This window comes from Ursus maritimus, unplaced genomic scaffold (genome assembly GCF_017311325.1).
Source record: "Ursus maritimus isolate PB19 unplaced genomic scaffold, ASM1731132v1 scaffold_26, whole genome shotgun sequence".
Lineage (NCBI taxonomy): Eukaryota > Metazoa > Chordata > Mammalia > Carnivora > Ursidae > Ursus > Ursus maritimus.
This window is the reverse complement of record NW_024425119.1, coordinates 24,942,006-24,954,622: the sequence shown is the minus strand read 5'-3', so window position 1 is coordinate 24,954,622 and position 12,617 is coordinate 24,942,006. Positions and strand designations below refer to the sequence as shown.

General features: G+C 38.6%; 1 protein-coding gene and 1 pseudogene across 2 annotated transcripts; both read right to left on the bottom strand.

Annotated features, from left to right (window-relative positions):
* Positions 1 to 407: 407 nt before the first annotated feature.
* LOC121105407 lies at positions 408 to 2,974 on the bottom strand (annotated as a pseudogene).
* Positions 2,975 to 4,623: 1,649 nt separating this feature from the next.
* On the bottom strand, positions 4,624 to 11,036 carry MED21 (mediator complex subunit 21). 2 transcript variants are annotated; one of them, XM_008693155.2, is made up of 4 exons: positions 10,879 to 11,035; positions 6,585 to 6,699; positions 5,933 to 6,033; positions 4,624 to 5,104 (listed from the first exon to the last, which is right to left on the bottom strand). In XM_008693155.2, the coding sequence occupies exons 1-4, from the start codon at positions 10,918 to 10,920 to the stop codon at positions 4,928 to 4,930; spliced, it is 435 nt and encodes a 144-aa protein (XP_008691377.1). In that variant the 5' UTR covers positions 10,921 to 11,035; the 3' UTR covers positions 4,624 to 4,927. The 2 variants fall into 2 exon arrangements, with proteins under 2 accessions (XP_008691377.1, XP_040498205.1); XM_040642271.1 differs by lacking the exon at positions 4,624 to 5,104 and having other exon boundaries at positions 5,982 to 6,049; positions 10,879 to 11,036.
* Between the last annotated feature and the right edge of the window lie 1,581 nt (positions 11,037 to 12,617).

Below are 12,617 nucleotides of genomic sequence, written 5' to 3'. Positions count from 1 at the left end.
TTCCTCAAATTTTCACAATATTTTAAAATCAATGTGGGTGCTTGGGTGGCTCAGTTAGCATATGCCTTTGGCTCAGGTCACAATCTCAGGGTCCTGAGTGGGAATCGAGTCCCATATTGGGCTCCCTGCTCAGTGGGGAGTCTGCTTCTCCCTTCCCCTCTGCCCCTCCCCGCTGCTTGTGAACTCTCTCTCTCAAATAAATAAAATCTTTTTTAAAAAATATTTTAAAATCAGTGCATGACTTCTTAGCTATTTACATCATTTTTTTTCCTTGACCAAACTTGCCTAAGTTGTCAATTTTATTACTTTTTCAAGCCCAACTTTGAGCTTTCCTTATTTTCTCATAGTATGGTTTTCTTATTTCTTCTGTTGCCTTTATTTCCTTCTTTTTTTTTCAATTGGAACCTTAGCTCGTGAATTAACAGTCTCTTTTTTTCCTAATACAAGCAACGAAGGTAATACTTGCATTTTCTCCTAAATGCTTAGAAGAATGTCACAAGTTTTTGTTTCATTTTTTGTTTTAACAGTACTGGGTACTTTTATTATATGGAACTTAATAAACAAAAATGACTTCCATTCTCATGGAGGCCTCATGCGAGGGCTTAATAAAAGAAAAATATTGAGAAGCTCTCTTTGTGGAGACTGAGGTAAGGGCTGCAGTTCTGCAAGGATGAAATTTGCTCTGGTGGCCTGGTTGCAACTGGCTTTTCCTCATCAACATTCTAGAACAAGAGGCATGACACTACAGTCTTTCATCTGAAGATTCCAGAGCCCTCAATAAAGCTCCATCTGCTGTATCCAGCACTATTAATCCCATTTAGATGTTTTCCTCCTCACAGAACTGTGTCCCTCACTATCAATAGCTTCAGAGAGGTTCTTTGTAATACTTTCTTGTGTTGCATGTAGATAACCAATGTAAGCCACGGGAATCCAAAAGCCATTACAGGTTTGTTAGGTTTAATGAAGAGCTCTGAATTCACAACTTGAAATAACGTTGTTGTACAGACCTCTGAGCCCTGGGTTTCAAAAGTCTGTGTCTTCAGGCGGTTCCTTTTTAAAGCTGGGAGGCTCAGTCACTGAAGACATCTTGACTAATAATTTATTACCTGCTGCAAGGTCACCTCCCTTGCACACCTACTACATTCCTCATTTCTATGCATAATATTTTCATTAAGTTCAGAATTATGTCTTAATCTCCATTATAATTTGTTCTTTCATCCCGGAGTTATTTACATCTCACAGGGTTGGCTTTTTAATGTTTACTGTTAATATCTTCTTCATGAATTTTATCCTAAATGTATATATAAGATGCTCTGAGAGATAGATTTATTACTTCACAGCGAATGAGTGCCTCAGCCCACTTTGCCCCAGCCTTAACCCCTGGGGGTATGTGATGATAGATCAGGTTTTTTTCCTACACAAGTGGTACCAAGTAAAAACAAATCCAGGCTTAGGTACAGAAAAATTTATTGGAAAATATTGTGGCAATGAGAATGCTCTGACCATAAGATCTCCAACTGTCTCAAAGATCAGGTGGAAAAGAACTTTAATAGAAAGAAGTATGTAAACAATGATAGAAAAATTTCAGTGTGAAGGAGTGAGACGAGCAGGTGATACAATGGAATGGTTGATGGGTGAAAGCCTTTTTTAGTGGTCAATTTTCAGGAGGTGTCACTGAGATACTATTCCACATTCCAGTGCAGGTGCAGACAGAGGGTGGATTAAAGCTCAGGAGTTTGTGAGGGGAGAAGCCTAAAGTTTGATCAAGTCATTTTAGGGCATTTTGTCCAGATTCGTCTGTGGAGACAAAGAGTTCAACTAACCATTTATGAGACAAAGAATGGGAATTTGGAGGTCTGGGTCTAGCTTCATCACACGTGAACAAAGTCATACCAGGAAAAGGTTCTTTGCAGTAAGCCATTGCCAGGAATACAAAAGGATGGAGGAACTTAACTGTTTTCCAGGAGCAGTGTTCAATTGTCAGTGGCCAGGCACTTCATAGACAAAGGACAGGGAGATGGGTTGGGGATTGTTTTACAGGTCACATGACTACCTCTCTACCTTTAGCGTGTCCTGAATGGGAGTATCTTCTCTGGCATTTGTGTGAGGAATTACAAGTGTACAGGATGTCTAGTCCAATAATACATTCACAGAAGCCATGACTACAGTGTTACCAGATTGGCCTCAAAGTTATATTTAGCAATAAAGTTATATTTAACTTTCTCACTGGTTACTTTGCCTAGACCCAAAGTTGAATTTGCACATCCCTTCCCCCACTGGACCAAGTATGATAGTAACTTGGGCACCCATATCCAACAAAGCCATGAAGGGTTGTGTCCCTCCTTTCCTTATTCTCCAGAAAACTCCAAAAGGGATATCGGGTCTATGGTCCTTTGGGAAGAGAGAGACCATAGCCCCATCTTCAAGGATTTTTCTCTTAAAACAACTTAGATATGGGTAGAAGGGAAGGGTGGGAGGAATCGGGAGATGAAAGACAGAGATATTCATTGTTTTCTGTCCTCCCAAAGCTGTGTACCAGGCAGCAAAACCATCACTGCCCATACAACCATTTCAGCTTTTGGGACTTTCTCATCCAATAGCCATATCCACAAAATGATGGCTAAGAGAAGCTGTTGTATAGTCTTTTTATGTTATACAATCTTTATGAATATTTCAGAATGTTTACTGTCTTTCTTCTGTAACACCTTAAACCAGAAAAAACAGACAATTTCAAATATAAAAAAATCTCAGGTAAGGATGAAGTAGTCTACCAGCTTAAGGCTGTAACTTTTTGTACTTCTCTCTTGAGGCTAACTGTATTGTTCAGTACGTTGAATATTACTTTCTTTTGTGAGTTCTTTATCTTCTATCTCATGCTAGTATTTAAAAATAAAATTCAATTTACGGGGTGCCTGGGTGGCCCAGCCGGTTAAGCGTCTGCCTTAGGCTCAGGTCACGATCCCAGGGTCCTGGGATGAGGCCCTGCGTCAGGCTCCTTGCTCAGTGGGGAGTCTGCTTCTCCCTCTGCCTCTCCCCGCTCCCCACCCCCGGCTTGTGCTCTCTCTCACCTTCTCTCTCTCTCTCTCTCTCTCTCTCAAATAAACAAATAAAATCTTTTTCAAAAAAATAAAAATTCATTTTAAATGGGTGCCTGGCTGTCTCAGTCAGAGGAGTGTGTGCCTCTTGATTTTGGGGTTTTGAGTTCAAGCATGTTAGGTATAGGGGTTACTTAAATGAAACTTAAAAAAGAAAGAAAGAAAGCATGATTACTCATGGGGCCCCTGGCTGGCTCAGTCGGTAGAGCATGTGACTCTTGATTTCAGGGTTGTGAGATCAAGCCCAAAAGATTACTTAAAAAATAAAAAAATCTTACATAAATAAATAAAATGCATTTTAAGTGATGCCAGAAAGAATAAGCCAACATTTTAAATAGTTATTAGTATAGATAACACTTAACATAACTTTAAAAATTAATGATGCTATAAATTGTATTTTGGAGTTAAAATGTGCCTCTAAGTAGTATTTTTCAAGAACTGTGGAAGAGCTTGATCATGATGGGAATAACAGGCAGAATCTCAGACTATTGTTCTTGCACTTTTCTTAAACTCTGGATAGTAACAGACTGCAGGAAAAGTAGCTCAGGATATCGTGAAAAATGTAGCCTCAGGAGACAGAACCAGTTACAATGTAGAATATATTTCAACTCCAGCATTCTTGTGGAAATAACCAGAGGCTTCAAGGAGAAGGAAGAGTTGGGTGCACAATCATACTTGATAATATTGACACAAATGTTAGCAATAACAAAATAAGGTGGAATGCAGAAAATAAAGTAACCAATGTAGCAGAATTATGTTCTGGTCAAATTAGAATGCAGGAATAAAGACTGAACAGTTAACAAGATCAGAAGACAGAACGTTCAGATAAAAAGGATGAGAAGGAATCGATGACTCTGGGAACATACTTCACTATGCAAATTAAGAAGAATGAAAAAAGCAGGTCAAAAGATACAGGAAAGGATAGTTCAGGATGAAGAAAAATCCTCTCACAATAGCACGGGAATGCTATAGATAGAGAAGATGATTTCTTAGTAGAAACACATGTGGAGATGAAGTAGAATGGGTATGAGGTTCTGGAAAAAGAGGAATGTTTCCAGAAAAGCGATCTAATCTCTCATCCATCCACACTAGCCCTCTGTTTCTTTTCCTTTTTTTGAAGATTTTATTTATTTGACACAGAGAGAGAGAAAGAAAACACAACCAGGGGCAGCGACAGGCAGAGAGAGAGAGAGAAGCAGGCTTCCAGCCGACCAGAGAACCTGATTCAGGGCTTGATCCCAGGACCCTAGGATCATGACCAGAGCGAAAGGCAGACACCTAACCAAGTGAGTCACCCAGGCACCCCATAACCCTCTTGTTTCTTAAAAACAACATGATTTCTGAAACTTTCCTTGCTCAAACTCCAAATTTATATAACGTCATCTCTGAAGAGGCAGAAGAACACCACCCTAAATTGAAATGTACCGTATCTCTAAACTTATCATCCCTCCTCTGGCTTGAGGAATGTTTTGATTTGCAAAAAAGACTGTAGAAATTTGATAAAAATAAAGATAGAAATGTCACAATAGAATTTTAAAGTACATCTGTTTAATTACATTATAACCATTAATGCTATACCTGCCTCAATAATTTCATTTCAATAATAAAAAGTGATGGTATAATGATGGTTTAAAGTTGGTTCAATTGCAATTTTAGAGGCTTAAATATCAAGAGTGAAAATAGAAGACTATTAAAAAATAGCTAAAAAGGTAACATGTGTCATAGTGCTTAATGTTTCTGTAACTGTTGGTAAGGCTTACATCTAAATTTGATGCAGAATTCTTAATGGCACTGAAATAGTTCTTTTCTCAGCCATGTGGTATATACCGGTACTATGAGTCTGGAAGAGACTGGCTATGGGTACCACTCCTTGTCTTCAGCTGTGACTGCGCAATATCAGCAAGTGCACTTTGTATCTTTTCCAGAAGCATGTCCCCTCGATAAACAACATCCTCCAGACATGTAGCAGCTTCGTGGTTTTCTTCTTCGAGCTTATACAAGCTAGCAGCCTTTGTAAGACAGAAATTAAAAAATCTTTTGAGAAATGAAAAACTTGGAGATTAGTAAGAGTTGAGAAGGGAAAAAAACTACAGAAGTATTTACTTTTAAATCTGGATGCCTCTGAAACCATTATGATAGATTTCTCAGTGTCAGAAATTCTAAAATCAGATAACTTTTAAGAGTTTTCCCTGTATGAATTATTTAAAATAATGAATTTTCAATTAGAGATCTCTGGATGTTTATATGTGACTCTCTTCCACTCTCCTTTAGACACTACAATTCTACTCCACATCCCAGAATACCACCCTCCTCTCATTCTTTGCTACAGAAAGAGTCAAACTGAGAAAAATACGTTTCCTTAAAGCTCAAAATTGGACAACCATATGTATTCAGCATGGTCTTTAATAGACCACAGTACTTTACAATTAACAAAACTTCAATTTTAAAATTTAATCTTGGGGCACCTGGAGGGCTCAGTCTGTGGAGCATGCAACTCTTGATCTCGGGGATGTGAGTTCAAGCCCCATGCTGGGTGTATAGATTACTTAAAAATAAAATTTAAAAATAAATACATACATACATACATAAATACATACGACTTAATCTTAAGGAAACTCTGAATACTATAATAAAAGGTATTGAATCTCCTTTGGGGCACCTGGCTGGCTCAGTCAGAGGAGTATGTGACTCTTAATCTTGGGATCATAAATTCAAGTCCCATGTTGGGTGTAGAGATCACTTTTTTAAAATAAATAAATAAATCTTTAAAAAAAAATCTATCTCCTTCCATCACAATTCTCTACTAGCAAATTTCTCAAAGGAAAAAGGATTTTTACCTGTAAAGCAGCTGTAGATTCTTCACTGGGTAATGAATCTATCAAAACATCAATGTCTTTTGCTGTTCGTGCAATCAGTGCTGCAAAAAGCTGGGCATATTCTAAAGAAAGATATTACTCATTCAGAGTACTAGGGAATGTCAAGTTTTCAGAAAAAGAAATTAAATTTGAAGCTAATGAAACCAGAAAAGTTCACAAACTTTTTCTGTACTAGGCTTTGAATGATTAAAATGTAATTTTAACACACTAATCCTATTACAAGTTTGAGAATTAGCCTTACTGTTAAGTCAAATTGGGAATTAAACATAATTATTTCCTTTTTTAGGACAATATGCCAGTCAATTGAATAAAGGAATCTGTAAATGGGATGCCTTCCTTATTAAGGTCCCTCAAGTGAAATTCAGCTAAATTCATACAAACTCATCTCTAAAGGAGTAACAATCTGTTATTTGACATGAATAAAATTATGAGATGTTATATAAATTGACTGTAACAAATTCATTTCTTTTGTAACAAAACTTGCAGTAATATTCTCAAACAAGACTGTAAGAAAGCCATAAGTAAGCTACATTTCTCAATAAATTTAATTTTAAAGGATTACAAGTAATATATATGATGGTCAAACTAAGAGAAGCCAAGAAAATCTATTTACCTTCTGTAGGATTAGCTGGCTGATCTTTGTTAATTGCAGTCTGAATATTACTAAATGAAGCAGGAGGACCACACTGCTGCAACACTCCAATGGCATTACAAAACTGATCTGCAAGCTTGAGGCCAAAGAAAATGTGTCAGAATTAGAAAGGATTTATCAGCTTTCAGGATTTTATCAGTAATAGCAACAAAAATAAGTTTCTATAATAATGACCTCTGAGCAAGGGAATAGAACAGGAATAATTTTGGATAAAATTAGCCAGTTATTATTAACAATGGTTAAATGTTTTAATCATGCAGAGAAACAAGATTTGGTATCAACATATTTGAAAGTTAAAAGGAACTACAAGATAATCTTTGTTTTCTTCCCCACCTAACAGGATGATAAGAGAATTGTATGCCAATATTTGTTACAAGCATAAGTAAAGATTTTTTGGGGGGTGGTGGTGGGAAAGAGCAAATTTGACTGGCAAATAAAAGTATGGCCCTAGGACAATTTTAAAATGTGTAACTCATATACAACGTACATAGTCCCTTTTTTTTGAGATTAAAGTAGTTACAACTATAAAGAAATTGTGTGGAAAAGACTCCACCTTAAGAAGTCTTAACGCCATTGATGGATGAACGAATAAAGAAACTGTGGTATACACACACATAGGAACATTACTCAGCCATTTAAAAAAAGGGAGGGGAATCTTGCCATTTGTCACATGAATGGACCTTGTGGGCATTATACTAAATGAAATAAGTAAGAGAAAGACAAATACTACATGATGTTACTTATATGTGGAATCTGAACAAAATAAAAACTGAGCTCACACACAGAGGACAAACTAGTGGTTATCAGAGGTGACGTGGGGGTTAAGGTGGGCAAAAAGTACAACCTTTCAGTTATAAAATAAATAAGTCATGGGGATATAATGTACAGTATGGTGACTACAGTTAATACTGTGTTATATTTTTGAAAGTTGCTAAGAGAGTAAATCTTAGAAGTTCTCATCAAAAGAAAAAAATTTTAACTTTGTAACTACAGTATGGTGACATGTTAACTAGATTTATTGTGATTTCACAATATACACAAATATTGAATCATGTTGTACACCTGAAACAAATATTCTGTCAATTATACCTCAATTAAAAAAAAAAAAAAAAAGGACTCCACCTTAAGTATTTGGGAATGTTTTTCTCCATGACTCAAGTTGTAAATTCCCACTGCTCTAAAAGTGTTCCTTAAGCAGTTCTGAAGACTGAGGATATCAATTCCTTACCATCAGCAAACTTAAGACTCCTATCCTACCCACCAGCTTCCCTCAATAGTCCTGACCTCTTGAACCTCACCTCCTTATTTCCAATCAGTGAATGACCATTTCCACTAAGCTTCTCTGCCATTATTTAAATGACAGAACTCAAAAATCAACTGTTTCCTTTGTTTAGTATCTAAGATGTATTGAGAATCTCCTAGTTACCAGCCAGTCTACCTTCAGACTCTCACTTTTCTTTCATCTTCACATCCTTCTATTTCCTTTTCCTTCTATCATCATTGCCGCTGTGTTAGTTCAATCAATTACCTCACAACAGAAATGTTGCAACAGTCTTCTTATTGTTTTCCAGTTCACTATGTTATTTTACCCTGCTTAAAAATTCTGAGCTCAGGGGCGCCTAGGTGGCATAGTTAGTCAAGCGTCCGACTCTTGGTTTCGGCTCAGGTAGGTATCTCGGGGCTGTGAGATCCAACCCTGGCTTGGGCTCCATGCCGATTCGGCTCAAGATTCTCTCCCTCTAGGAGATAATGCTTAGTGAAATAAGTCAAGCAGAGAAAGACAACTATCATATGATTTCTCTCATCTATGGAACATAAGAACTAGAATGATCAGTAGGGGAAGAAAGGGATAAAGAAAGGGGGGGTGATCAGAAGGGGGAATGAAACATGAGAGACTATGGACTATGAGAAACAAACTGAGGGCCTCAGAGGGGAGGGGGGTGGGGGAATGGGATAGACCGGTGATGGGTAGTAAGGAGGGCACATATTGCATGGTGCACTGGGTGTTATACACAACTAATGAATCATCGAGCCTTACATCGAAAACCGGGGATGTACTGTATGGTGACTAACATAATATAATAAAAAATCATTATTAATAAAAAAAAAAAAAAAAGACTCTCTCCCTCTGCCTTAGCCCCTCCCGCTTCTGTGCGCTCTCTCTCTCAAATAAATAAACCTTAAAAAAAAAAAATTTGAGCTCACCCCAACACGGCCTTTAAGATTAATCACCAATTCTTCAGGCTATTTCAAACCTTTCAATAATCTAACTCAACTCTACTTATTCATTTTCTACTAATCTTTCATATATACCTAACTAGTGACAAATTCATTCCTGACTATACTGTGTTGTTCACATTTTGCTACTTGTAATGGAGCAGTAGTAAGTGCTCAGAAGCTGTACAAATGTGGATTCCAATTCTGGTTCTAGTAACCTGAGCAGGGTTTTTCATTTTTAAATAGGGAACATTTTCACATTACACCATTGTTTTGAGGAATAGAGAAAACACACACACAAATATTCAACACAGTGTATATCTATTGTGTTCTTCAAAAGCTCTCAAAATCCATTTATTCAACAAATATTTCTAAAAATAAAACTCTATGATAAGCATTGTATATAAAATTACAGTGATACCGTGAACAAGACATAGTTTCTGCCCTCATGGAGTTCTCAAGTGGGTAAATCAAATGTTATTTTAACACTTTTACAAATAATTATAATTCAGATCAACACTAAGAAAATTTCCTCTATTTTAATTCACATCACTCTATATTCTAATTTACCTCAGCACTTACAGTTGAAAACACTTGATTCATTATAACTACCTAATCAAATACTATTTTTGTATTATTTAAATGTCTCTTGAGTATATGACATCTTTCTAATTAGACTGTGAACTCCTCAAGGAGTATTTCTCTGTAAACATGATAGTGCTTACATACACAGTAGGCATTCATACTAGTTAACCTAGAGGTTTCTCCAAAATCCAATTATCAGCATGCTTACCCTGGAGTTAAGGCCATATTTACTTTCTCCTACTATCTTTCTGATTACAAGACATGTATGAATATGCAACATTTCTCCTAAAATAACATTTCTACCCAGCAGCATCATTACAATTTGATTTTGAAAAACCTCAAAGGAATATCTCCCAGAGGGAAGTTGGCTGGCAGTCCAGGCAAGTCACCATAAAGTAGAATTTATCTTACTGAATTCATCAACATTTAGAGGCTAGCCCTCTCAGTCCTGAAAAGTCTTATTTTGTTTACAGATAGATCAGTTTTTCACAAAGAGATTCACGCCCTTGAAGTGAACAAAGATTGATGCAACAATAAGAATCCTAACTTCTCAGCCTCCACTGTGAAAAAATTGGCGAGGGACCAGATACTTAAGATTTTCCAGTCAACATATTCTCTATGCAGTCATTTTACCTGGGACATGGAGTTATAAACAGAATGACAATGAGAAGTATAACTACTAATGGGAAACTCTTTTAACTGTTAATGGTAATGAGTTTATGAAACCTTCCAGTTAGGCATAAAAGGAAAAATATTAAGAAAGCTCAAAGTAAGGGGGCCCTTAACAGGAAATACTTTTTGAGACACATTAAAGACGACTTAAATGGGAACATACACAGGGATTAGAAGATTCACTCCCATAAAGATGTCAGTTTTCCCCAAACTGATTTATGCTAGGGAGCGCCAAGAGATGGCATAAGACCCTTTGTCTACAGGAACCAACTAAAATTAAACAAAACTTCTCACCTCACCATCACTCCCGCCTCAACCTGAAAGTCCAGGGGAAGGAATACTCTCGGCTGACATTTAACGAAAAAGCTCCAATCATCAAGAGCCTAATTTCTCCTCCGCGGTTTAACACTAATAAGGGAAAAAGAAGCTTCTGCTGCTTCTCCCCTTACCCCAAAAGAAAGAAAAGTGATCCCATAAGCACTACTGACAATAAAATAAAACTGTTCCCAGGGAACAGGACAGGACCGCGACGCCTAAGTGTCCTGATTGAAAGATCCTCTACTTTTCAGGCGAAAGAGGCTGCTTCCCTCCCTCAGCTAGCCGGCAGCCGGCCTCAAACCTCCCAGGACGCCGCGCCGCCGCCCGCCGCCTCCAGTGCTTTTTGCTGAAGACCTGCCTCGGTCCGCTCCCCACTTGGGGGTGTTTCTCTCGGATCCCTTTTCTTTTCTTGTTTTATCTCAGGAAAGGGGAAGACAGAGACTAATAGAGCGAAATTGCTCACCGAGTTCACCGCGTCCTGCAGCTGTGTGAGCCGGTCCGCCATGTTCCTCCCGCAAGCTGAGGAGGCTAAAGCAGCTGCTCGCACACGACTGGGCAGCCTCGGGACGCGTCGTGGCCAATCACAGGGCAGCGTTCTTGGAAGGGGTGGAGTCAGAGGAACTCCATGCCTGGCGAGAAGAGGGAGGGTGGGACTTTCCCGAAGCTTTATTTAGGCTAGCTCCACCCGCGAAAGAGCGCTGCTGGCCGTATTTTGAGTAACTTGGGGGTTCTTCCGACTCCGTTCGTGTTTTGGGTCCAACATACTGTTCTCGAGGTTTTTGGGTGTTAAACATTTTACGGAGATTGTTAGATTCTGCGGTTTTAAAAATAATGTTCCCTACCCTCCCTTGTATTCATGTCTAAACGTTGCCTTGAATACTTGTGTTCCATTGGATTTCCAGGTGGACCCACAAAGCATATACACGGCAGGCAACTCAAGAATACTTGGGGTCGCGATACCGATTTTAACTTCAACAAATCCAAATTAAAATTCACCAGGCAATCTTGGCTGCGTTAGGGTGCCTCCTCTGTTGCTTTTGGGGTTGGGGTCTCCCAAGCGGAGAATGGGTGCGTGCTTTAATTCTGAGTGTGGGTGTGCTGGGGAAGGTGACACACATGGGATGGAAGGCATCCGAAAAATTAAGTACTAAATCGAGCAGTATTGACTGTGTAAGAAGAGAATGGTTAGAAGAGCAAGGTTTCTGTGGGCAAAGGTGAGTGACGGAAGAAGAGCAATTTGGAGTTCAGAGGTAAGGTGTGAGTGTGGGTAACTAATAAGGATTTCTTTCCTTTGACAGCGAGGAACTTATTGAGAAAAACAAGAGGGTTCGTGGAAAGGAGATTGGAGGTTTCAGTGTGTAGTTGGGAGAAAGAAGATTCCTGGAAAATGAGCCTTATGTGTAGGGAGGACAGGAATAATTTTTAAACAGATAAGATGTGCAATTTAGACTTAGCCTTGAGATCTGTTGAGGGTTTAGGTGTGAAGGAACATAATAGAAACTTGGGTGTCTGGCTGTTTCAGTGAGTGGAGCATGTGACTCCTGATCTCCTGGTCGTGAGTTCAAGCCCCAGGTTGGATGTAGAGATTACTTAAGAAAGAAAGAAAGAAAGAAAGAAAGAAAGAAAGAAAGAAAGAAAGAAAGAAAGAAAGAAAGAAAGAAAGGAAGAAAAAGAAAGAAAGAAACTTGGTATCTAAGGAAAGTTAGATAGTGTTAGGTAGTGTGGCAAGAAATGAGTCTGGAATCAGCAAATGACTGGTTTGTGGACTTGGCACAAACTCATCTCATATACCCCTCCTTCTCCGACTGATTATCCCTGATTACCCTGCTGGGGTTGGGGGAAGGTGGGGACAATTATCCATTGAAAACTCAGCTTGTCGGATTTACCCCAACGCTAGCTGGGAAGCTCTACTTCCGCTTCACCACTCCTTCCCCTCAAACCCCAATCTACAGACCTGCTGGGACCTAATTAGGAACCTCTCCAGGTGAGTCCCCCCTCCCATAATGGGATTTATGAGAGATAACTCTAATGTGTTTTAACCGTAATATGGGGTAATCTTGTGACTGTCTCTTCCCACCCTCAGTTGAGAGTATACCTTATTGAATGCTTGCCACGTACCAAGAGGTATGTTAGGTTCTGGGCTTGCAAAGATGAATAAGCCAGGGGCTCATTGGGAGGAGGGCTTTTCAGTTTCAAGAATGA